The following is a 26,468-nucleotide window of genomic DNA, read 5'->3' as shown; positions in this document are numbered from 1 at the left end:
TACACCATGCTGTGTCCTCTTTGTTCTCTCTTGCATTGCTTGCCCTGCATTATTACCATCCATCAGTAACTTCTCTATACACTTTCAACTGCCCTGGGGCCTTGCTCCACCTGTGGGGAGCAGAACCATCCCAGCTGCTTCACCATCGGCCTCAGCAATCTCCTTAAGCAGCGTCGGCCATCTATAGCCAAACACCACAGGTGGCGTCACGAACAATCCCTTTTTCTATATAAACTTTATTTCCATTAGTTATTGCTTTAACTGCGTGCCCAGGGCCACGGACTGGGTCACCGCTGCTGTGACCACCCCTTTAAGAACCGTCTGACCCGGTTCCGAGTACCCCACGGCCCTAGCGGGTGTTGCTTTTTTGCACTTTTTTCTACTGTAAAAATGGTTCTAATATTGTATTGCTCTACTATCCTTTGCACCTTATTTATTATTTTATTTTCTCTTTTATAAAATAACTTTATTTTTTTATTATTCTATTAAGTGTGTGTGGGCTTCCTTATCTATACGTTTGCTTTATTTTTGCCTACTTCATTGTTTGCTTTAAAAGGCACAAAAAGTTAAAAGACAAAACAAGGAGCTTTTGAGCAAAATGCGTAAATTGTAAATAAAATCCTAAATCACTGATCAGTTGCAGCATTTCACAACTTATCAATATCAGAAATGCCATGAGACAGTAGGGATTGTTTTGTTACAAAATGTGGTTTTGATTGACATCATTTACTTATCTCTATAATGTACCAGAAAATGAAAAAAAAAATTGTTTTGGAAACTGGGAAATAAATTGCCGTCGTATTTTGGATTTTGTTTTAATGGTGCTAATTGTATGGTGGAAATAAATAAATTACTTTATGTCACCATTTTCTGAAACCTGTAACTTTATTTTTTTTCATTTTAATATCAATTGATCTACACGAGTGCTTGTTTTTTTGAGAGGCAAGCTGACGATTTTATTCACACTATTTTGGAGAACATTCAAGATTTTGATCCCTGTGATCATTTTTTTTCATAGATGCATGCCCCAAAAACTATAATTCTGGTGTTACCAATTTTTGTTGTGCTTTTTGACTATTATCATATGGATAAGGAACTAATGCTTAATGAATTGCATCAGTGTACTCTAACAAGCGCTTCATTAAGACTGGTGTGCATTACTCCAGTCTTCATGAATCACCCCCCTAGTTTTTTTGATGAGGAAACAAGGCAGAAACTGACAGAAAACTGTCCAACATTTTCTCAAAAACTCTGAACTTGTCCAAAACTTTCTCAAAGACTCAGAACTCGTCCAAAACTTTGAGTTACTGCTTAGATTTCGCACTTGACACACTTGAAGTTTTTGTTCCCAAAGTCGGTTCACAATGTTTTGCTCAACATGGAGCAGAGGAAATTTATTATATATTTGGGGTAAAACTTACAAAGTGAACATGTAAAAATATTATCAATAGTAACACAATAAAGTCAAATATTTTGCATTTTCCAGTTACTGTATGTTTAGCAGTGTTTCCATGTTTCGACACCACAAGCCTATTTAGGAATGGACCCTATGAAGCAGATTTATCTTCTCCTCATCTGTCATGGTAAATAATCTCTTAATTACAGAATAATCTGATACAATGAGATTCTGTGACTTGTCCTCATGTTCTGCTCGTTGTTTCCAGGCTTCTATCTGGGTTCTGTATGTCAGCCGTGGATGGCCTCTCAGAGAATCTTTGCTCTAAATGGTTCCTGTGTGGAGATTCCTTGTACATATGATCCTGCCGAGAGCTCAGGAGCGCCCGGCATTGTGTGGTACTTAAATTGCAGAAGGGGCGACCAAGAGATCCTAAACACGCAGAACTCAACTTTGGTAATGAAAGAATACAAAGGTCGGACCTCACTGGTATCAGGATATAATAGCTGCACCCTGCGGATAGATCCTGTGAGAGAAGAAGATGAAAACATTTATTGCCCTGCAATCATAGAACAGAAATACTACATAAACAATATGCGTTCTAGATATGTTTTTCTCCAAGTCACAGGTAAATATATAAAACTCAAAGATTCACTGGATTTCACTGCGTTTATTGGTAATATATTAAACGCAATGATATAATATATGTAGTGTGTTGTATTAGTGAGTGTATAATATGTGTGTATTATTTATTACATGTATGTAGTGTGTTGTATTAGTAAATATTATGTGTGTCTTAATATATGTATGCAGTGTGTTGTATTACTGTATATTATGTGCGTGTTATTACATGTATGTAGTGTGTTGTATTACTGTATATTATGTGTGTATTATTACATATATGTAGTGTGTTGCATTAGTGTATATTATGTGTGTATTATTACATGCATGTAGTGTGTTGTATTAGTAAATATTATGTGTGTATTAATATATGTATGTAGTGTGTTGTATTACTGTATATTATGTGTGTATTATTATAACATGTATGGAGATTGTTGTGTTACTGTATATTTTGTGCGTATTATTACATCAGGCAAAGACTGAAAGAAATTCTGGAGAATCACATATTTATGCACAAAACATCACAGAAAAAAAGCCATGGATAAGACAGGTGACATGAAGCCGAATTACCATGAGGGATAAACAGTTATGTCCATAAATATTGGACCAGTTCTTAGATAAGGAATGTTTTATTATCCTCTGATTGGGGTCTGGTTCTGTTGTGATGACCCCACATGGTCTGAGGGGCAAATTCCTTAGTTCCTTAGTTGAAGTAAAAAGCTATAAATCCATGCGACACATTCATTCCTGCACTGAGAGTTCAAAGGTCATCATCAGTTTATATTCTGATATTCTTCTGTCTCTCTGAGAATTGAAGTTACCTTTTAACACAAGTAATTTCATGTCCATAATGTTATGATTGGGGAGACAAAAGTGTATTGCCACAGGTAGATCCATTCTTTTTTCTCTTATTGTATGGCGTTGAGAATTCATCCTTATTCTCAGTTTTTGCCCTGCCTCCCCCACATACAGACCCCCAGTTGGACATTTAGTACAAATAATTAGGTACACCACATTAGAAGTGTCGCAGCTGAAAGTACCTGGTATCTTGTAGTCCTGATGTGAATTGGGGATCTTTATCTTGTCCGTGGTCATTATAAATGGACAGGTTTTACATTTTTTCAGATTGCAAGGAAAGGTTCCTGCAGCTGTTGGAGAGGACAGGGAGTTTCTGACAATGATGCTTCTTAGATTTGGGGGCTGCCTACAACACAGTAGTGGGGGTCTGGAAAAATGGATTGTAATCGGGCATCTTTTTGTAGTAAAGGTTGTAATTTCCATGCAACTCCACTTAGGACCTCCAGATTTGGATTGTAGGTGACTACTAGAGGTACCCGGTTATTTTCTTCTTTAGCTTTGTAATGTAGCAAAGAAAAAATAAGAGAAAAAAGAATGGTCCTACCTGTGGCAATACATTTTTGTCTCCCCGATCATAACATTATGGATATGAATTTACTTGTTTTTAAAGGTAACTTCAACTCTCAAAGAGACAGAAGAGTCTGGGAATATTGTTATGGTTTCCAATGGCAAGGAAACGTCAGAAGCATAGAATAAACGGGCAAGCTCTCGGGTGATGGAAACTAGAGCTGACCGCGATGCTAAACCTACACACCACACTAGAAGTAGCCAGGGGGCATTCCTGCGTTGTCTCTAGATGCCGCGCACCAGCCGGAGAACTAACTACCCCTGGTAGAAGAAAACACAGTCCTGGCTTGCCTCCAGAGAATGTCCCCACAGGAGATAGTAGCCCCCCACATATAATAACGGTGAGAGCAGATGAAAAGACACACGTAGTATGAAAGCAGATTCAGCACAGAGAGGCCCGCTAACTAAATAGCAGAAAGATACAACAGAGGACTTCGCGGTCAGCTGCAAAACCCTTCAAAACACCATCCTGAAATTACCTTAACTCATGTGACAACTCATGCCACTGGAGTGGTAATTTCAGCCCAACAAGAGCTTCCAGCTGCAGAGATTCACATAAGTGCAAACTGGACAAAACATACAAAAATAGACTTAAGGACTAAAATGTCCAACTTAGCTGAGCAGAAAACTGGGAGCAGGAACATGCAACAGAATCACTCTGGATACATTGATGGCCAGCATTAGAATGCCTGAGGAGCAAGGTTAAATAGGATACTCCCACATCCTGATAGGAACAGGTGAACTGAGAAGGCAAAGCTTGCAGGACACCAGTACCACAAGAGACCACCGGGGGAGCCCACGAACCGAATCACAACAGTACCCCCCCCCTTAAGGAGGGGGCACCGAACCCTCACAAGAACCACCAGGGCGATCTGGATGAGCCCTATGAAAGGCACGGACCAAATCAGAAGCATGAACATCAGACGCTGTAACCCAAGAATTATCCTCTTGACCGTAGCCCTTCCATTTCACCAGATATTGAAGTCTCCGTCTGGAAACACGGGAGTCCAAGATTTTCTCCACCACGTACTCCAATTCACCCTCAACCAGCACAGGAGCAGGAGGCTCAACAGAAGGCACAAGTGGTACCTCATACCTCCGCAATAATGACCGATGGAAGACATTATGGATAGCAAAGGATGCTGGGAGGTCCAAACGAAAAGACACAGGGTTAAGAATTTCCAAAATCTTATAAGGACCGATGAACCGAGGCTTAAACTTAGGAGAAGTGACCCTCATAGGGACAAAACGGGAGGACAACCACACCAAGTCCCCAACACGAAGACGAGGACCAACACGACGATGGCGATTAGCAAAACGTTGAGTCTTCTCCTGGGACAACTCCAAATTGTCCACCACCTGCCCCCAAATACGATGCAACCTATCCACCATGGTATCCACTCCAGGACAATCCGAAGACTCCACCTGACCAGATGAAAAACGAGGATGGAACCCTGAATTGCAAAAGAAGGGGGAGACCAAAGTGGCAGAACTGGCCCGATTATTAAGGGCAAACTCAGCCAACGGCAAAAAAGAGACCCAGTCATCCTGATCAGCAGACACGAAACACCTCAAATAAGTCTCCAAGGTCTGATTAGTACGTTCCGTCTGGCCATTAGTCTGGGGATGAAATGCAGACGAAAAAGACAAATCAATGCCCATCCTGGCACAAAACGCCCGCCAAAATCTGGACACAAACTGGGATCCCCTGTCGGAAACGATATTCTCCGGAATACCATGCAGCCGAACCACATTCTGAAAAAACAGGGGCACCAACTCAGATGAGGAAGGCAGCTTGGGCAAGGGCACCAAATGAACCATCTTAGAAAAGCGGTCACACACCACCCAAATGACGGACATCTTCTGAGAAACAGGGAGATCAGAAATAAAATCCATAGAGATGTGTGTCCAAGGCCTCTTAGGAACAGGCAAGGGCAACAACAACCCACTAGCCCGAGAACAACAAGGCTTGGCCCGAGCACAAACATCGCACGACTGCACAAAAGTACGCACGTCCCGAGACAGGGAAGGCCACCAGAAGGACCTAGCCACCAAATCTCTGGTACCAAAAATTCCCGGATGACCTGCCAACGCAGAAGAATGAACCTCCGAGATGACTCTATTGGTCCACTCATCCGGCACAAACAATCTACCAGGCGGACAACGATCAGGCCGATCCACCTGAAACTCTTGTAAAGCACGTCGCAGGTCTGGGAAGACAGCAGACAATATCACCCCATCCTTAATTATACCCGTAGGTTTAGAATCACCAGGGGAATCAGGTTCAAAACTCCTAGAAAGGGCATCCGCCTTCACATTCTTAGTACCTGGCAGATACGAAACCACAAAATTAAACCGGGAGAAAAACAACGACCAGCGCGCCTGTCTAGGATTCAGACGTCTGGCCGACTCAAGAAAAATCAAATTTTTGTGATCAGTCAAGACCACCACCTGATGTTTAGCACCCTCAAGCCAATGACGCCACTCCTCGAATGCCCACTTCATCGCCAAAAGCTCCCGATTACCGACGTCATAATTTCGCTCGGCGGGCGAAAATTTTCGAGAAAAGAACGCACAAGGTCTCATCACTGAACAATCTGAACTTTTCTGCGACAAAACCGCCCCCGCTCCGATCTCGGAAGCATCAACTTCCACCTGAAAAGGAAGAGAAACATCAGGCTGGCACAACACCGGAGCAGAAGAAAAACGGCGCTTAAGCTCCCGAAAGGCCTCCACAGCAGCAGGAGACCAATCTGCAACATCAGCACCCTTTTTAGTCAAATCAGTCAAAGGCCTGACAACGCTAGAAAAACCAGTTATGAATCGACGATAAAAGTTAGCAAAGCCCAAAAATTTCTGAAGGCCCTTAAGAGAAGTCGGTTGCGTCCAGTCACAAATAGCCCGAACCTTCACAGGATCCATCTCAATAGAAGAGGGGGAAAAAATGTACCCCAAAAAAGAAATCTTCTGAACCCCAAAAACACACTTTGAACCTTTAACAAACAGAGAATTGGTCCGCAAAACCTGAAAAACCCTCCTAACTTGTTGAACATGAGATTCCCAGTCATCCGAAAAAATCAAGATATCGTCCAAATACACAATCATAAATTTATCCAGATATTCACGGAAAATATTGTGCATAAAAGACTGAAAGACCGAAGGGGCATTTGACAGACCAAAAGGCATCACCAAATACTCAAAATGGCCCTCGGGCGTATTAAATGCGGTTTTCCACTCATCCCCCTGCTTAATTCGCACCAAATTATACGCACCGCGAAGATCAATCTTAGAGAACCACTTCGCCCCCTCAATGCGAGCAAATAAATCTGTCAGCAATGGCAAAGGATACTGATACTTGACTGTGATCTTATTCAAGAGTCTATAATCAATACAAGGTCTCAAAGAACCATCGCTTTTAGCCACGAAAAAGAACCCCGCTCCAAGAGGAGACGAAGAAGGACGAATATGTCCCTTTTCCAAGGACTCCCTAATATACTCTCGCATGGCAGCATGTTCAGGTACAGACAGATTGAATAGACGACCCTTAGGAAACTTACTGCCAGGGATCAAATCTATGGCACAATCGCAATCTCTGTGAGGAGGAAGAGAATTAAGAGTAGATTCCTCAAAAACCTCACGATAATCAGACAAAAACTCAGGAATTTCAGAGTGAATAGATGAAGCAATGGAGACCAAAGATGTGTCCCCATGATTTCCCTGACATCCCCAGCTTAGTACAGACATAGTTTTCCAGCAGTGGCGTAACTACAAAGTTATGGGCCCCGGTGCGAACTTCCAAATGGGGCCCCCCCCTACCCCACCCCCTACCCCCCCCTACCCCCCCTACCCCCCCCCACCTTCCCCCGCCCCCACAACCCCCCCCACCTTCCCCCGCCCCGCTTCCCCTAGATACGCCTCGGACTGTTGCAGGAATCTCCTGCACTGCAACATGGTGTTGGGTGCCAGCACAGCCCACACAGTGGTATATCCAGCACAGCCCGCACAGTGGTATATCCAGCACAGCCCGCACAGTGGTATATCCAGCACAGACCGCACAGTGGTATATCCAGCACAGACCGCACAGTGGTATATCCAGCACAGACCGCACAGTGGTATATCCAGCACAGACCGCACAGTGGTATATCCAGCACAGCCCTCACAGTGGTATATCCAGCACAGCCCGCACAGGGGTATATACAGCACAGCCCGCACAGGGGTATATACAGCACAGCCCGCACAGGGGTATATACAGCACAGCCAGCACAGGGGGTATATAGAGCACAGACCGCACAGTGGTATATCCAGCACAGACCGCACAGTGGTATATCCAGCACAGACCGCACAGTGGTATATCCAGCACAGACCGCACAGTGGTATATCCAGCACAGCCCTCACAGTGGTATATCCAGCACAGCCCGCACAGGGGTATATACAGCACAGCCCGCACAGGGGTATATACAGCACAGCCCGCACAGGGGTATATACAGCACAGCCAGCACAGGGGGTATATAGAGCACAGCCAGCACAGGGGGTATATACAGCACAGCCCTCACAGTGGTATATCCAGCACAGCCCGCACAGTGGTATATACAGCACAGCCCGCACAGGGGTATATACAGCACAGCCCGCACAGGGGTATATACAGCACAGCCAGCACAGGGGGTATATACAGCACAGCCAGCACAGGGGGTATATACAGCACAGCCCTCACAGTGGTATATCCAGCACAGCCCGCACAGTGGTATATACAGCAGAGCCCGCACAGTGGTATATACAGCACAGCCCGCACAGTGGTATATACAGCACAGCCCGCACAGTGGTATATACAGCACAGCCCGCACAGTGGTATATACAGCAGAGCCCGCACAGTGGTATATACAGCACAGCCCGCACAGTGGTATATACAGCACAGCCCGCACAGTGGTATATACAGCAGAGCCCGCACAGTGGTATATACAGCACAGACCGCACAGTGGTATATAGAGCACAGCCCGCAGTGGTATATAGAGCACAGCCCGCACAGTGGTATATAGAGCACAGCCCGCACAGTGGTATATAGAGCACAGCCCGCACAGTGGTATATAGAGCACAGCCCGCACAGTGTTATATACAGCAGAGCCTGCACAGTGGTATATAGAGCACAGCCCGCACAGTGGTATATACAGCACAGCCCGCACAGTGTTATATACAGCAGAGCCCGCACAGTGGTATATAGAGCACAGCCCGCACAGTGTTATATACAGCAGAGCCCGCACAGTGGTATATACAGCACAGCCCGCACAGTGTTATATACAGCAGAGCCCGCACAGTGGTATATACAGCACAGCCCGCACAGTGTTATATACAGCAGAGCCCGCACAGTGGTATATAGAGCACAGCCCGCACAGTGTTATATACAGCACAGCCCGCACAGTGTTATATACAGCAGAGCCCGCACAGTGGTATATAGAGCACAGCCCGCACAGTGTTATATACAGCAGAGCCCGCACAGTGGTATATACAGCAGAGCCCGCACAGTGGTATATACAGCAGAGCCCGCACAGTGGTATATACAGCAGAGCCCGCACAGGGATATATACAGCAGAGCCCGCACAGGGATATATACAGCAGAGTCCCCACAGGGGTATATACAGCAGAGCCCGCACAGGGATATATAGAGCACAGCCCACATCTCATCTCATCCCATCCCCCCCCCCCCCCCCCGATAATGGCCCCACAGTCCGGTTAAAAAGAAAAAAAAAAAAAAAACTCTCCTCACCTTTCCTTTTGCCCGCGCTGCTCCTGGCGGCTGAAGTCTGCCCAGGACACTGCAGGTGCGCGATGATATGACGTCATCGCGCACCCGCAGTGTACTGTCAGAGGCAGAGCGGGGAATGATGGGAGAGGAAGCGTCAGGTGACGCTCTCTCCTCCCATCATTGCATTGAACTATACCGGTGTCATAGACGCCGGTATAGTTAAATGCGGCGGCGGCGGCGGCACTGGGGGGGGTTCCGGGGGAGGAACAGTGCAGCGGCCCACTACTGGCATCGGCTCTTCTGGCATTTGCCAGAAGTGCCCGATGGCCAGCCTGGCCCTGCTCAGACCTGCCGGCCCGGGGCCCCTGACCTGCGGGGCCCGGTCGCAATGGCGACCGCTGCGACCGCGGTAGTTACGCCCCTGTTTTCCAGTCAAGGACTGGGTTATGAGTTTGCAACCATGGCAATCCCAGCACCAACACATCATGTAGATTATACAGTACAAGGAAGCGAATCACCTCTTGATGGTCTGGAGTCATACGCATAGTCACTTGTGTCCAGTATTGTGGTTTATTACTAGCCAATGGTGTAGAATCAATACCCTTTAGGCTACGTTCACACGATCAGGATTTCCATCCTTTTTTTTTCCTGCCCGTTTTTGGAAAACGGCAGCTAAATTCCGCAGTGAATTTGAGCTGCGTTTTCTGATCCTTTTTCTTCAGCGTTTTCCACTGCGGGTTTCCACTAGCAGTTTCCTATTGGAGCTGCTGGAAAACCGGTGCGGAATCCGCTGAAAGAATTGACATGCTACTTCTTTTTTCCGCTGGAAAATCCGCGCAGATTTTCCAGCGGAAAAACGGATCGTTAGCACAGCGGTTTTGGTTTTCCATTGGGTTACATTGTACTGTAACCAACATGGAAAACTGATCCGGATCCGCAGCTGAAAATCCGCTACGGTTCCGGATCAAAATCCGGATCGTGTGAACGTAGCCTCAAAGGTATAGGAACTTCCAGAGGCTCTAGATCAAACCCACAGCGCCTGGCAAAGGACCAATCCATAAGACTCAAAGCGGCGCCAGAATCCACATACGCATCCGCAACAATAGAAGATAACGAACAAATTAGAGTTACCGACAAAATAAACTTGGACTGCAAAGTGCCAATAGCAGAGGATTTATCAACTTTCTTTGTTCGTTTAGAGCATGCTGATATAACATGAGTAGAATTTCCACAATAGAAGCACAAATGATTTTTGCGCCTATAAATCTGTCGTTCGCTCCTGGACAGAAAGCTATCACATTGCATACTCTGTGGTGCTTCTTCAGAAGACACCGCCAACTGGTGCACAGGTTTGCGTTCCCGTAAACGCCGATCAATCTGAATTGCCATTGTCATGGACTCATTCAGACCAGTAGGCGCAGGAAACCCCACCATGACGTCTTTTACAGCATCAGAGAGACCTTCTCTGAAAATTGCCGCCAGAGCGTACTCATTCCACTGAGTAAGCACAGACCATTTTCGAAATTTTTGGCAATATATTTCGGCTTCATCTTGCCCCTGAGAGAGGGCTATTAGGGCTTTCTCAGCCTGAATCTCCAAATTTGGTTCCTCATAAAGCAACCCCAAAGCCAGAAAAAACGCATCCACATTGAGCAACGCAGGATCCCCTGGTGCCAATGAAAATGCCCAATTTTGGGGGTCACCCCGCAGTAAAGAAATAACAATTTTTACTTGTTGGGCAGGATCTCCAGCAGAATGAGATCTCAGCGAAAGAAACAATTTACAATTGTATTTAAAATTTAGAAAACAAGATCGATCTCCAGAAAAAAACTCCGGTATAGGAATTTTAGGTTCAGACCGAGGAGCATGTAACAAAAAATCTTGTATATTCTGAACTTTAGAGGCAAGATTATACAAATTGGTAGCCAGACTCTGAGGATCCATATTTCAACAGATAAAGTCTGAGCCATTCAGGGGTTAAGAGGAGAGGAAAACAGGAGACTGCAATTAGAGCTGGAGTGCAACTTCAGAGGAAGGAAAAAAAAAAAAAAAAAAAAGGTTTCACACAGTTCCTTTTCTCTCCTGCTTCAGCCTATAGATTAAACATAAGGGCTGGCCATACTGTTATGGTTTCCAATGGCAAGGAAACGTCAGAAGCATAGAATAAACGGACAAGCTCTCGGGTGATGGAAACTAGAGCTGACCGCGATGCTAAACCTACACACCACACTAGAAGTAGCCAGGGGGCATTCCTGCGTTGTCTCTAGATGCCGCGCGCCAGCCGGAGAACTAACTACCCCTGGTAGAAGAAAACACAGTCCTGGCTTGCCTCCAGAGAATGTCCCCACAGGAGATAGTAGCCCCCCACATATAATAACGGTGAGAGCAGATGAAAAGACACGTAGTATGAAAGCAGATTCAGCACAGAGAGGCCCGCTAACTAAATAGCAGAAAGATACAACAGAGGACTTCGCGGTCAGCTGCAAAACCCTTCAAAACACCATCCTGAAATTACCTTAACTCATGTGACAACTCATGCCACTGGAGTGGTAATTTCAGCCCAACAAGAGCTTCCAGCTGCAGAGATTCACATAAGTGCAAACTGGACAAAACATACAAAAATAGACTTAAGGACTAAAATGTCCAACTTAGCTGAGCAGAAAACTGGGAGCAGGAACATGCAACAGAATCACTCTGGATACATTGATGGCCAGCATTAGAATGCCTGAGGAGCAAGGTTAAATAGGATACTCCCACATCCTGATAGGAACAGGTGAACTGAGAAGGCAAAGCTTGCAGGACACCAGTACCACAAGAGACCACCGGGGGAGCCCACGAACCGAATCACAACAGAATATAAACTGATGACGACCTTTGACAGTCTTAGTGCAGGAATGAATGTGTCACATGGATTTTTGTCTTTTTACATCAACTAAGGAACTAAGGAATTTGCCCTTCAGACCATGTGGGGTCATCACAATAGAACCAGACGCCAATTAGAGGACAATAAAACATTCCCTAAGAACTGGTCCAATATTTATGGACATAACTGTTTATCACTCATGGTAATTCTGCTTCATGTCACCTGTCTTATCCATGTTTTTTTTTCTGTGATGTTTTGTGCATAAATATGTGATTCTTCACAATTTCTATTAGTCCAAGCCGTATGAAGAGGCCTGAGTAGTCTCGAAAGCTTGCAATTTGTTACCATCTTCTCAGTTAGCCATTAAAAGGTATCAACCACTGAGGACTCTCAATTCTAAATATTTTTTTACATGTAATTAGTGTGTTGTATTACTGTATATTTTGTGTGTATTATTACCTGCATGTAGATACAGGAAAGATATATTACAGTATATCATTCAGCGGGCCGGCTGTGTGAGAGGAAGGCGATGGAGATGCTGCAGCAGAGTGCGAGGAGAGGTGAGAGGTGTGTGTGAATGTGTGTGTATGTGAGTGTGTGTGTGTATGTGTGTGTGTGAATGTGTGTGAGTGTGTGTGTGTGTGAATGTGTGTGAGTGTGTGTGTGTGTGAATGTGTGTATGTGTGTGTGTGTGAATGTGTTTATGTGTATGTGAGTGTGTGTATATGTGTGTGTGTGAATGTGTGTATGTGTGTGTGTTTGTGAGTGTGTGTGTGTATATGTATGTGTGTGTGTGAATATGTGTATGTGTGTGTGTGGCTCAGTATTTTGTGTGTGTGTGTGTGTGTGTGTGTGTGTGTATCGCGCTGCAGGGGAATGTGCAGAGAAGTGAATGGTGTGTGTGTGGGGGGAGGGGAGGGCAATGATGGGGCTGACGGGGGGCATATGTCCTTGGGGGGGAGGGCACCAAAATGAATTCTTGCCCCGGGTGCCAGAAATGCTAGATACACCTCTGCTGTATTACTGTATATTTTGTGTGTATTATTACATGTATGTAGTGTGTTGTATTACTGTAGGGGAAATGAAGAGGCACCAAGGGTGTCAAAGAGGGCTGTGGCAATGCACTACAGAAAAGCAGTGAGTAGGATTGAGCAGACCTGTGGGTGTTGGAGTTCATCAGGTTCCAACAAATGTTAGTATAAAGTTCACATCAGGTACCAGAACTCTATCCAAGCTTCAACCCGAACCCCATAGAAGTCAATGACTACCCAAACTTTGGTGCTGAACATAGTTATAGTAAGAGCTAGGGGTCTTCTAAAAGGAGCAGAGTACCTCTCTGTTCTCCCGGAATTTTGAATGCTAAAATGGACTTCTGGGTTAAGTTCATGTTCGGAATTCAGCACTGGACACTAGGTGTCTGGTACGAACCCCAAACTTTACAGTACTGGTTGACTGGTTCACTCATCTCTACTAGTGAGGAGAGTGCCATTATGTATTTTTTTTTATTATTTGGCTTGCTCCAATCAGTTAAGCACAAAAGTAACCAAAACAAAATGATTTTCAAAATTTGTTTGCTGCTAAAAAATACGTATACAGCCCTAAATAGATCTTTTCTCGCTATTTATGCTGCTGAATCCCCGGCAGCATAAATTAGAGCATGGCTGTGGAATTGCAGCAAGGTATGTTTCACTGTTAAACAGTCTGCATTTTTGAACAAAACATAATTTTATAAAATATCAAAGGATTATTGGGAGATTACTGACTGTTAGGGCTATCGGAACGCACCGAGTAAATATAGATGTTTATTATTATTGATGCGTTCGCAGCCCGGGGTCCACCGTGCAGGGGAACCTGCTGCTAGTAAATGGTGGCACTATTTGGCGGTATAGACTAGCTCTGTTACTTTACAGAGTAGCTGTGAAAGGAAAGCACTGCGCCCTGTTAGACTTCACAGGCTAACTGCCCAACAGAGAGCTGTCAGTGGTCATGCATGCACACAATATCCTCTCCGGAGGTGCCGGTATTCTAAGGGCTTATTTTAGCCGGGTCCCTGAATACACTCAAACACACAATCTCCTCACCGGATGTGCCGGTATTCTAGGGGCTTATTTCAGCCGGGTCCCTGAATACAATCTCACATGACCACACTGGCATCAAGCACATAACTCAGAAAAATACTAGCGCATGGCCGTGCGGTCATGCGCACATTTTATAGCTGCAGCAACTACATGACCTTCCCAAAAGGACCAATGGGAAGCTGACACAGAACTTGAGCAACTCCAGGACCTTCCTAGAGTACCAATGGGAATAGCTGCAGTACCTGAGCATGTGACCCTTGATCTCCAATGAGAGATCTTACCCTGGGCATGCTCAGAAGGGGAAAAGTAGGACTTGGTCCCAAAGACGTCTGCTCGCCGCTGACTGGCTACAATGGCAGAAGCTGGAAAGGGAGCAGTAACCCTCTGCACAGTGTCAGACTGAGCATGACGCTGGGACCAACGCCTACGCTGAGCAGGCTCCACTGCAGCAAAAGAAGAATGGGAGACCTCAGTGTAGATGGCTCGATATTCCCCCTGTGCAGAGGCGGGAACTCGACCCCCAACACTGATTATATGGTCTAGACCTTGGTTAACCTTCTCCTTCCTTCCCACCTCTGGTGTTTCTCCAGTTTCTTGAGCATACATGGGAGAGACTCATAAATCAACTAGAGCCGGTTGGGTAGAAGTTGGCCAGGGGAAATACCCGACTACTTATTTTTCTAAACTGTGTGTTCCCTGAAGTGACAAAGCATTTAAGAGTGAAAAATACCTGGGTACAATCACACAGCCAGTCAGGCTATGATTTATGCAACCTTTGGTTTGGGCAGAATGACAAGTTATCGTTGATAAAAATAATCTTGTGTAATGGATATATTTCTTTAGAATGAATGCATAATGTTGTCTTGTTTTTAAATTAAATTCCACAGATAGAGCGAGCATGTATTTTTTTAGATCTGATCCAATGATTGAAGGAGAAGCCACCATCATTGAATGCACAGTAGTACACGCGTGCCAATCCAGTCCTCCTTCTCTACAATGGAACAAGCCGGGTCAAGTTCAATATCAGTCGGTGTTGCTATCAGGAGGAACCTGGAGAGAAGAATCACGTCTTACTTATATACCCTCCCATATGGATGATGGGACTCCAGTTCGGTGCACCGCTGCACATGCTAATGGTCAACAAACTGAGAGATCGGCAACACTGAACATCAACTGTACGTATTATAGGAGATTGAGTACAATGAGCAGCACATTTTACATTTGGTTATACAAGTCGTAATTTCAGTACTGACTATATTGTTCTCTTATATTTCTGTGTGTTCATATATTTCTGAATACAAATATATCTGTATAAGAGATTGACAATTTGCTTGAGTGGAATTTAATTTTACCCAAATTTTACAAAAAACTGTTTTCTCCAGAATGATACAGGAAATATATATATCTTTGTACCGTGTTAGCCAGTAGATAGAACAATATTTAGAATTGAGAGTCCTCAGTGATTGATACTTTTTAATGGCTAACTGAAAAGATGGTAACAAATTGCAAGCTTTTGAGACTACTCGGGTCTCTTCATCGGGCTTGGACTAATAGAAATTCTGAAGAATCACATATTTATACACAACACAGCACAGAAATAATGCCATAGATAACACAGGTGACTTAAAGCAGAATTACCATTATGGGAGAGTGATAAACAGTTGTGTCCATAAATATTAGAACAGTTCATAGATGAGCAGGTATCTGGATGGGTAGAGGGTATTCTTAAACCACTGGTAAAGGATACACCCAGCTACGTTTAGGACACAACTGACCTATTGAAAAAACTATCAGCAATAGGTCCTCTACCAGAAGGAACCATCCTGGCCACCATGGATGTGGAATCTTTGTACTCTAATATCCCACACCAGGATGGATTAAACGACTGCAAATTCTTTCTGGAAAACACAAGGACTGATGCTGATTCTGTAGTGAAACTTATAAAATTAATGCATATCCACAATTACTTTGAATTTGACAACAAGATATAGCTGCAGGAGACTGGCACAGCAATGGGAAGTAAAATGGCCCCACAGTATGCAAATCTTTTCATGGCCAAGCTTGAAAGTGACTTTTTGTCCTCATGTCCTCATGTCCCATCAGGCCTCTGGCGTACTACCGCTACATTGTTGATATTTTAATCATCTGGACAGAGTCTGAGCCCAGCTAAAGTCGTTCCATGAACAGTTTAATCAATTTCATCCTACCATCAACTTAACACTCAACTACTCCAGCACTGAAATTAACTTTTTGGACACCATCATTAAGCTGCAGAACAATGAAATAGAGACATCCCTGTATCAGAAGCCAATCGACCGTCCAACATACCTTAAATGGGACAGTTTCTAACAAAAACTCTATTGTCTACAACCAAGCCATCAGATACAATCGTATATGTTCCAACCCCATGGATAGAGATGAACACCTTGGTTGCCTCAGAATGACCTTTTTGAACCAGGGCTACCATCCAAGAACAATTGAAAACCAAATTACAAGAGCAACTAGAATATCAAGGAATCATCTCCTACATTACAAAGTTAAAGAAGAAAATAACCGGATGCCTCTAGTAGTCACCTACAGTCCAAATCTGGAGGTGCTAAGGGGAGCTGCAGGGAAATTACAACCTTTACTACAAAAAGGTGCCCGATTACAATCCATTTTTCCAGACCCCCCACTACTGTGTTGTAGGCAGCCCCCAAATCTAAGAAGCATCATTGTCAGAAGCTCCATGTCCTGTCCAAGAGCTGCAGGAACCTTTCCTTGTAACCAGAAAAAATGTAAAACCTGTCCATTTATAATGGCCATGGACAAGATAAAGATCCTCAACTCACATCCGAACTACAAGATCCCAGGTACTTTCAGCTATATCACATCTAATGTGGTGTACTTAATTATTTGTACTAAATGTCCAACTGGGGGTCTGTATGCAGGGGAGACAGGGCAAAATCTGAGGACAAGAATGAATTCTCACCATCACACAATAAGAGAAAAAAGAATGGATCTACCTGTGGCTAAACACTTTTGTATCCCTGATCACAGCACCATGGACATGAGATTACTCGCATTAAAGGATAATTTCAAATCTCAGAGAGACAGAACAGTCTGGGAGTATAAACTCATGATGACCTTTGACACTCTCAGTGCAGGAGTGAATGTGTCGCGTGGATTTATGTCTTTTTACATCAATTAAGTAATTTGCTCCTGAGATCTTTTGGGAACATCACAACACAGAACCAGACCCCAATCAGAGGACAATAAATCATTCACCCTCCTTATCTATGAACTGTTCAAATATTTATGGACACAACTGTTTACCACTCTCCCATAATGGTAGTTCTGCTTCACGTCACCTGTCTTATCTATGGCATTATTTCTGTGCTGTGTTGTGCATAAATATGTGATTTTTCAGATTTTGTATTAGTTTAAGCCTGATGAAGAAACCTGAGTAATCTTGAAAGCTTGCAATTTGTTACCATCTTTTCAGTTAGCCATTGAAAGGTATCAACTACTGAGGACTCTCAATTCTAAATATTTTCCTCCAGAATGAGGATTTTTTGAAATTCACGCAATGCAAAGTCACCCCTTAAACTCCACGCTGTCCATGGTCCTGCCCTATGCAACTCTACTTTCCACTGCCATTCACCAAACCAGAGTCAGCATGTCTGCTAGAGGTTGTGAATAGAATTGAGTGAATTTTTCAAAGTTCGGTTCCGATTATGATCTGTGGCGAATACTGTATTTGCAATATTCGCCGAACGTCATTGGAGTCAATGTGAGTAGAAATGAAGGAATATGTTCGGAATCGATCATCAAACATAAATTCAGCACAAATTGGGTACCAATATGGCACGAATATGGCAAATTCAGATTCGGCGACCGATTCTGAACATATTCGCTCAACTATAGTTGTGAACTTGATTCTTTGGGAAGACCATGCTTCAAGAAAAGCAAATAGTAAATTAAATATATATAAAGCACAGACAGATGCTTGATCTCAACTTCCTTATAGAAGATCTACACTGGAGAAAACAGAATGATAGCAGCATCCTGACTCCCCGATTGGTCCCTGTGCCGTTGACCACGCATAAGCCACTGATTATATTTTGGAATTTATCTCCCTTCTGCAGATGCAGCAATTGGAGTTAACATCACGATGAAAAGTGAAGAAGGATTCACTAAATTGATCTGTGTCTTCCAAAGCAGCCGACCTAATGTAACCCACTACACCTGGATGAAGGGTAGCTCTACATTAAAGAATGAGACAGGGAAGACTCTGACCGTAGACAACAACGAAGAGAATTTGGGGCAATATTCATGTATTGCTCACAACAGTGTTGGGAATTCCTCCTCCAAAGTGAATAAGGGTCAGTGTTCTCAATCTAAACAGCACATTCTGACACTGAACAGAATATAAATAAATATGTTTTTTTTACTCATCATCTCCTTCACATGACACATTTGTCTAATATGATGCAGTGTGTAAAATTGTAGGGTTGAGAAAAATATTTTTTTGGGAGTAGAGCTTCTAAAACATTTCCAGACCATAAAATCCCACATTGAGAAAACCCTACTGGATATGATTTCAGTTGAGTAGTTTTGGCAGATATTCAATGGTTCTAGTTATGGGTGCCACCACTGGGTTCCAGTTCATACACAATTTCTGATGAATTACTAGGCTGTCTAAAAGTTGATATATATATGAAAATATGTATTCTTGTATAATCCATACTGATACTGATATGTGAGAAGTTTCAGTCCACAATCCCCGACCTTTGTATGTCAAAACTATTTACGTGTAGAGAAAGACAAAAGAGAGTGGAAGGTGCCAGAGGAACAGTGACTCCATCGCTAAGTGATTGCGCCTCTCAGCACATTTATCTTACCTTTTGGTTGAACAGCATCATGCTATAGCTATAATTGTAATCTATTTTACATGTATCTATTCACATATAGATGAAGGATCCAGAAATTCATTTATAAACAGTTATGGACACATTATCCTTCCAGCAACGATTGGAGCAATCGGTCTACTACTGCTTGGGTTGCTTGTGTACACTTTTTGGAGGTAACATACATTAGCACCATACATGCATGTTTTCAAATTTGGATATTATCCTTTTTCCATGGATAAGAGATTACTTCCCAATCACCGGGGGTTCCCAACACTGGGACTACCATTTATCCCGGGAACTGGGGCTCTCAAGAGAAAGAAGCAGTGGTGAATCATGCGCACTGCCGCTCAAATTAAGTACTTATGGGAGTGCCGGAAATTGCCACTTGCTGTTCTTTACTGGTCCCAAACAGCATACACTTTTTGCTGTTCTTGTCAGTGTTTGTTTTTTTATTTTTATACATAACTTATAAACTTATTTTGCCATGGCATCTCATCGACACCGTGGGATAACATCATGGGTGCGCTGATGCGCTAGTGGAATGACGCTCCCCCTGCTGGTGCTTGTTAAATGACACTGTCAAAGATTAACAGCAGGATTTAACATGTTAACAGCCTTGGGTAGAGCTCCGCTCTGCCTGCGGCTCTTAAAGGTACATCAGGTATGATTAATTCAGCCATCATGTGCGAGGAAAGATGTAGATCCGCGTGTGAGCCCTCATCAAAAGCAAGGACAAGACTTTAAATTGATGTGTACATCAAAGGTCGTGAAGGTTAAACATTTAAAAACATTTTTCAGACAATATTTAGCTGTCCCACAATGGTGCTTGAATATGCAATCTGTGATAATACACTGCACTACTTATGTAGTGTAATGCATTATTTCAGTTTATCAGTGTCATTCTGACTGGCAAGCTTTTTAGTTCCTGCCAGTGACAGGGCCTGATAAGAATGTTTATAATGTACATATAGGGCCTTTGTTAGGCCTTAGTTTGCCACAGCAAGTCATTGGCACTTTGCGAATGTGTTGTGGGGAGCCAATAGCCCTATAGAATAAGCTTTACTACTCTCCTTTCGATGGGTAAAACTGATGAGTTCAATGTTCTCACAACTACTAAAGTTGTATCAGGACCCCAGACTATATTTTTTAATGCCTCCATCCCCTCTTTATCTGCTTGCTGTTTTTCGAAAACACATTATTAAATGCCCTATTGGGATATTCGGAGTTGACAGCACAAGTTCAGACCAGTTACATTTAGCGTCACTTACTCTAGAGGACCTGGTGCCTACATGCTATGTATAAGCACACCAATATTTATAAGTAGCACAGTGTGAAGCTTCATTTCTCCTGGGGACACTAAAGAATAAAAAGATTAAAGATTATTGTTATGACGTCTTAGACAATTTTGCAATATAAAAGCTTCTATGCATTTGCTTTAGCACTTTTTCTTATTATTTTTCATACATATTTTCTGTTTTCATAGGAAAAAACAGAAGAGGCAAACAACTGCTTGCAAGGTAAGTGCATGCTACAATAATCTAGACTTTCTATTTCTTTTTGCTTTTTGTTGGATAATAAAGTAGACATTTTGAAAAGCCAAGATTTCCTCATTATAAACAATAACACAGAACCTATGATGGCCACTATGTACAGTAAATTATGGAGTATTTATCAGAGTTAATGATCTGGATGTGGGTGGTCTTGTCAGAAAGGTGTTTCCAGAAAGATGTTCTTAAATTCATATATACATCATCATGCTGTGGGGAGGCTTTTCTTCAGCAGAGGCAGAAAAGCTGGTCAGAGCTGATGGGAAAATGGTTGGAGCTAATTACAGGGCAATCCTGGCGGAAAACCTATTGGTGTTTGCAAAAAAAATTGAGGTTGGGGCTTAGGTTTACTTTCCAGCAGGACAGCAACCCTAAACATACTACCAGAACTACAATGGACAGTTAAGATCAGAGCATATTCCTGTGTGTGTGAACTGCCCAGTCACAATACAGACCAAAATCCTATTGAGAATGTGTGACAAGGCTTCAAAACTACTGATGACAGACGTCTCGATCCAATCTCACAGAGCGAGAGTAAGTGTGCAAAAATGAAGGGGCAAAATGTCTCCTCTAGATGTGCAAAGTAAGGAGAGATAGACCCCAAAAGACTGAAGCAGCAAAAAGTTGACCTACAAAGTATTGACTCAGGCGGGGCTGCATATAAATGTAGAGTGTGCAAAGCAGTCATCAAAGCAAAAGGTGGTTACTTTGAAGAACCTAGAATATAAGACATAATTTCAGTTGTTTCACACTTTTTTGTTAAGTATATAATTCCACATGTGTTAATTCATAGTTTTAATGCCTTCAGTGTGAATGTACAATTTTCATAGTCATGAAAATACAGAAAAATCTTTAGCCTGGAGGTGTGTTTGGGGTCATTGTCCTGTTGAAAAATAAATGATGGTCCAACTAAACGCAAACCAGATGGAATAGCATGCCACTGCAAGATGCTTTGGTAGCCATGCTGGTTCAGTATGCCTTCAATTTTGAATAAATCCCCAACAGTGTCACCAGCAAAGCACCCCCACACCATCACACCTCCTCCTCCATGCTTCATGGTGGGAACCAGGCATGTAGAGTCCATCCGTTCACCTTTTCTGCATTGTAAAAAGACACGGTGGTTGGAACCAAAGATCTCAAATTTGGACTCATCTGACCAAAGCACATATTTCCACTGGTCTAATGTCCATTCCTTGTGTTCTTTAGCCCAAACAAGTCTCTTCTGCTTTTTGCCTGTCCTTTGCAGTAGTTTCCTAGCAGCTATTTTATCATGAAGGCCTGCTGCACAAAGTCTCCTTTTAACAGTTGTTGTAGAGATGTGTCTGCTGCTAGAACTCTGTGTGGCATTTGCCTGGTCTCTAATCTGAGCTGCTGTTAACCTGAGTTTTCTGAGGCTGGTGACTCGGATAAACTTATCCTCAGAAGCAGAGGTGACTCTTGGTCTTCCTTTCCTGGGGCGGTCCTCATGTGAGCCAGTTTCTTTGTAGTGCTTGATGGTTTTTGCCACTGCACTTGGGGACACTTTCAAAGTTTTCCCAATTTTTCGGACTGACTGACCTTCATTTCTTAAAGCAATGATGGCCACTCGTTTTTCTTTACTTAGAATTTGTTTTATGGCAAGAAAAAAGCAGCTAACAGTCTATTAAGAAGGACTATCAGCTGTGTTTCCACCAGACTTCTGCACAACACAACTGATGGTCCCAACCGCATTTATAAGGCAAGAAATCCCACTTATTAAACCTGACAGGGCACACCTGTGAAGTGAAAACCATTGCCGGTGACTACCTCTTGAAGCTCATCAAGAGAATGCCAAGAGTGTGCAAAGCAGTCACCAAAGCAAAAGGTGGCTACTTTGAAGAACCTAGAATATAAGACATAATTTCAGTTGTTTCACACTTTTTTGTTAAGTATATAATTCCACATGTGTTAATTCATAGTTTTAATGCCTTCAGTGTGAATGTACAATTTTCATAGTCATGAAAATACAGAAAAATCTTTAAATGAGAAGGTGTGTCCAAACTTTTGGTCTGTAATGTATATATGTTTCTCCAAACTGAATAAAAAAAATAAAAATATAACTTTTTGCTCCTGTAGACAGAGTCCACGTATACCGATCTCAAGAGATCAGAGATTACAGAGATGTACAGTCATCTGAAGGTAACTATTGAGGCACTTGATGATTTACAGGGCCATGTATATGGATATACCTGGGGGGGCCATGTATATGAATACACCTAAATAAAATAGGAATGGTTGGTGATGATATCAACTTCCTGTTTGTGGCACATTAGTATATGGGAGGGGGAAAACTTTTCAAGATGGGTGGTGACAATGGCGGCCATTTGCCAACAGCAAACGCAGCTGCCAGCAGCGGATCTTGATGATTTTTCCAAATGCGTTCAGCAGCAAAACCTTCCTCAAACAACCATTAAGGACCTCAGTGATAGCAACGGAGGCTGAAAATGTCAGGATTATAGCATTTGGCTAGACTGAATAAAAGCAGATGTTTTAATTTTTTTTCTATCATTTACAGATCAGTAATAATAATAATAATAATCTTTATTTACATAGCGCCAACATATTCCGCAGCGCTTTACAGCTTAACAGTTTCAAACACAACAGTCATAAGTAATAACGTTAGTAATACAATAATTAAAGCAAAATAAGATGACCCTGCTCGTGAGAGCTTACAATCTACAATGAGGAGGGGAGATACAAAGTACAGGTGTGTATTTACAATGATGTATTTACAATGATGGCACAGCCATCTTCAGGGGGTGGGGGAAATGGTTTTCCAACAATCTTGAAGGAGTACCCAGAGATGCTTAGCATTTGTTGGCCCTTTTGCCTTCACTCTGTGCAGTCCAGCTCGCCCCAAACCATCATCTGGCCAGGTCATCTGGCGTAGCACCCCATCGCTCTCCTTCTTGGTCAAATAGCCCTTACACAGCTTGGAGGTGTGTTTGGGGTCATTGTCCTGTTGAAAAATAAATGATGGTCCAACTAAACGCAAACCAGATGGAATAGCATGCCACTGCAAGATGCTTTGGTAGCCATGCTGGTTCAGTATGCCTTCAATTTTGAATAAATCCCCAACAGTGTCACCAGCAAAGCACCCCCACACCATCACACCTCCTCCATGCTTCATGGTGGGAACCAGGCATGTAGAGTCCATCCGTTCCCCTTTTCTGCGTCGTAAAAAGACATGGTGGTTGGAACCAAAGATCTCAAATTTGGACTCATCAGACCAAAGCACATATTTCCACTGGTGTAATGTCCATTCCTTGTGTTCTTTAGCCCAAACAAGTCTCTTCTGCTTTTTGCCTGTCCTTAGCAGTAGTTTCCTAGCAGCTATTTTACCATGAAGGCCTGCTGCACAAAGTCTCCTTTTAACAGTTGTTGTAGAGATGTGTCTGCTGCTAGAACTCTGTGTGGCATTTGCTTGGTCTCTAATCTGAGCTGCTGTTAACCTGAGATTTCTGAGGCTGGTGACTCGGATAAACTTATCCTCAGAAGCAGAGGTGACTCTTGATCTTCCTTTCCTGGGGCGGTCCTCATGTGAGCCAGTTTCTTTGTAGTGCTTGATGGTTTTTGCCACTGCACTTGGGGACACTTTCAAAGTTTTCCCAATTTTTCGGACTGACTGACCTTCATTTCTTAAAGCAATGATGGCCACTCGTTTTTCTTTACTTAGAATTTGTTTTATGGCAAGAAAAAAGCAGCTAACAGTCTATTAAGAAGGACTATCAGCTGTGTTTCCACCAGACTTCTGCACAACACAACTGATGGTCCCAACCGCATTTATAAGGCAAGAAATCCCACTTATTAAACCTGACAGGGCACACCTGTGAAGTGAAAACCATTGCCGGTGACTACCTCTTGAAGCTCATTAAGAGAATGCCAAGAGTGTGCAAAGCAGTCACCAAAGCAAAAGGTGGCTACTTTGAAGAACCTAGAATATAAGACATAATTTCAGTTGTTTCACACTTTTTTGTTAAGCATATAATTCCACATGTGTTAATTCATAGTTTTAATGCCTTCAGTGTGAATGTACAATTTTCATAGTCATGAAAATACAGAAAAATCTTTAAATGAGAAGGTGTGTCCAAACTTTTGGTCTGTAATGTACAGGTCCTTCTCAAAAAATTAGCATATAGTGTTAAATTTCATTATTTACCATAATGTAATGATTACAATTAAACTTTCATATATTATAGATTCATTATCCACCAGCTGAAATTTGTCAGGTCTTTTATTGTTTTAATACTGATGATTTTGGCATACAACTCCTGATAACCCAAAAAACCTGTCTCAATAAATTAGCATATTTCACCCGTCCAATCAAATAAAAGTGTTTTTTAATAACAAACAAAAAAACCATCAAATAATAATGTTCAGTTATGCACTCAATACTTGGTCGGGAATCCTTTGGCAGAAATGACTGCTTCAATGCGGCGTGGCATGGAGGCAATCAGCCTGTGACACTGCTGAGATGTTATGGAGGCCCAGGATGCTTCAATAGTGGCCTTAAGCTCATCCAGAGTGTTGGGTCTTGCGTCTCTCAACTTTCTCTTCACAATATCCCACAGATTCTCTATGGGGTTCAGGTCAGGAGAGTTGGCAGGCCAATTGAGCACAGTAATACCATGGTCAGTAAACCATTTACCAGTGGTTTTGGCACTGTGAGCAGGTGCCAGGTCGTGCTGAAAAATGAAATCTTCATCTCCATAAAGCATTTCAGCCGATGGAAGCATGAAGTGCTCCAAAATCTCCTGATAGCTAGCTGCATTGACCCTGCCCTTGATGAAACACAGTGGACCAACACCAGCAGCTGACATGGCACCCCACACCATCACTGACTGTGGGTACTTGACACTGGACTTCAGGCATTTTGGCATTTCCTTCTCCCCAGTCTTCCTCCAGACTCTGGCACCTTGATTTCCGAATGACATGCAAAATTTGCTTTCATCAGAAAAAAGTACTTGGGACCACTTAGCAACAGTCCAGTGCTGCTTCAAAAGTGGCTTTACCTGGGGAATGCGGCATCTGTAGCCCATTTCCTGCACACGCCTGTGCACGGTGGCTCTGGATGTTTCCACACCAGACTCAGTCCACTGCTTCCTCAGGTTCCCCAAGGTCTGGAATCGGTCCTTCTCCACAATCTTCCTCAGGGTCCGGTCACCTCTTCTCGTTGTACAGCGTTTTCTGCCACATTGTTTCCTTCCAACAGACTTACCATTGAGGTGCCTTGATACAGCACTCTGGGAACAGCCTATTTGTTGAGAAATTTCTTTCTGGGTCTTACCCTCTTGCTTGAGGGTGTCAATGATGGCCTTCTTGACATCTGTCAGGTCGCTAGTCTTACCCACGATGGGGGTTTTGAGTAATGAACCAGGCAGGGAGTTTTTAAAAGCCTCAGGTATCTTTTGCATGTGTTTAGAGTTAATTAGTTGATTCAGAAGATTAGGGTAATAGGTCGTTTAGAGAACCTTTTCTTGATATGCTAATTTATTGAGACAGGTTTTTTGGGTTATCAGGAGTTGTATGCCAAAATCATCAGTATTAAAACAATAAAAGACCTGACAAATTTCAGTTGGTGGATAATGAATCTATAATATATGAAAGTTTAATTGTAATCATTACATTATGGTAAATAATGAAATTTAACACTATATGCTAATTTTTTGAGAAGGACCTGTGTTGTGAAATTGGATTTTGGGCTCCCCCTGTGGCCACTGGTGGAATTGAACTGGTGTGCATCATCCTCTCTGTTCACCTGTTTCCATCAGGATGTGGGAGTCGCTATTTAGCCTTGCTCCTCTGTCACTTCCATGCCGGTCAACATTGTAATCAGAAGCCTTTCTGTGCATGTTCCTGCTGCTAGACAACTCCCAGCTAAGTTGGACTTG

General features: G+C 43.1%; 1 protein-coding gene across 10 annotated transcripts in view; it reads left to right on the top strand.

Annotated features, from left to right (window-relative positions):
* Positions 1-26,468, top strand: part of LOC143768701 (myelin-associated glycoprotein-like) — a 76,864-nt gene that overhangs the window by 29,403 nt on the left and 20,993 nt on the right. For 6 of the 10 annotated variants that reach the window (XM_077257349.1, XM_077257348.1, XM_077257347.1 and 3 more), the window contains 7 exons: positions 1,487-1,583; positions 1,665-2,024; positions 15,008-15,295; positions 18,248-18,484; positions 19,074-19,185; positions 20,496-20,529; positions 22,654-22,716. In XM_077257349.1, the coding sequence (XP_077113464.1) occupies positions 1,541-1,583; positions 1,665-2,024; positions 15,008-15,295; positions 18,248-18,484; positions 19,074-19,185; positions 20,496-20,529; positions 22,654-22,716 (1,137 nt within the window). In that variant the 5' untranslated portion in view covers positions 1,487-1,540. The remainder of the gene's footprint in view (positions 1-1,486; positions 1,584-1,664; positions 2,025-15,007; positions 15,296-18,247; positions 18,485-19,073; positions 19,186-20,495; positions 20,530-22,653; positions 22,717-26,468) is intronic. The other 4 variants (XM_077257354.1, XM_077257353.1, XM_077257350.1 and 1 more) reach the window with 2 other exon arrangements.

This window comes from Ranitomeya variabilis, chromosome 4 (assembly GCF_051348905.1).
Source record: "Ranitomeya variabilis isolate aRanVar5 chromosome 4, aRanVar5.hap1, whole genome shotgun sequence".
Lineage (NCBI taxonomy): Eukaryota > Metazoa > Chordata > Amphibia > Anura > Dendrobatidae > Ranitomeya > Ranitomeya variabilis.
The sequence above is the reverse complement of the archived record's forward strand: the minus strand, read 5'-3'. Positions and strand labels throughout refer to the sequence as shown.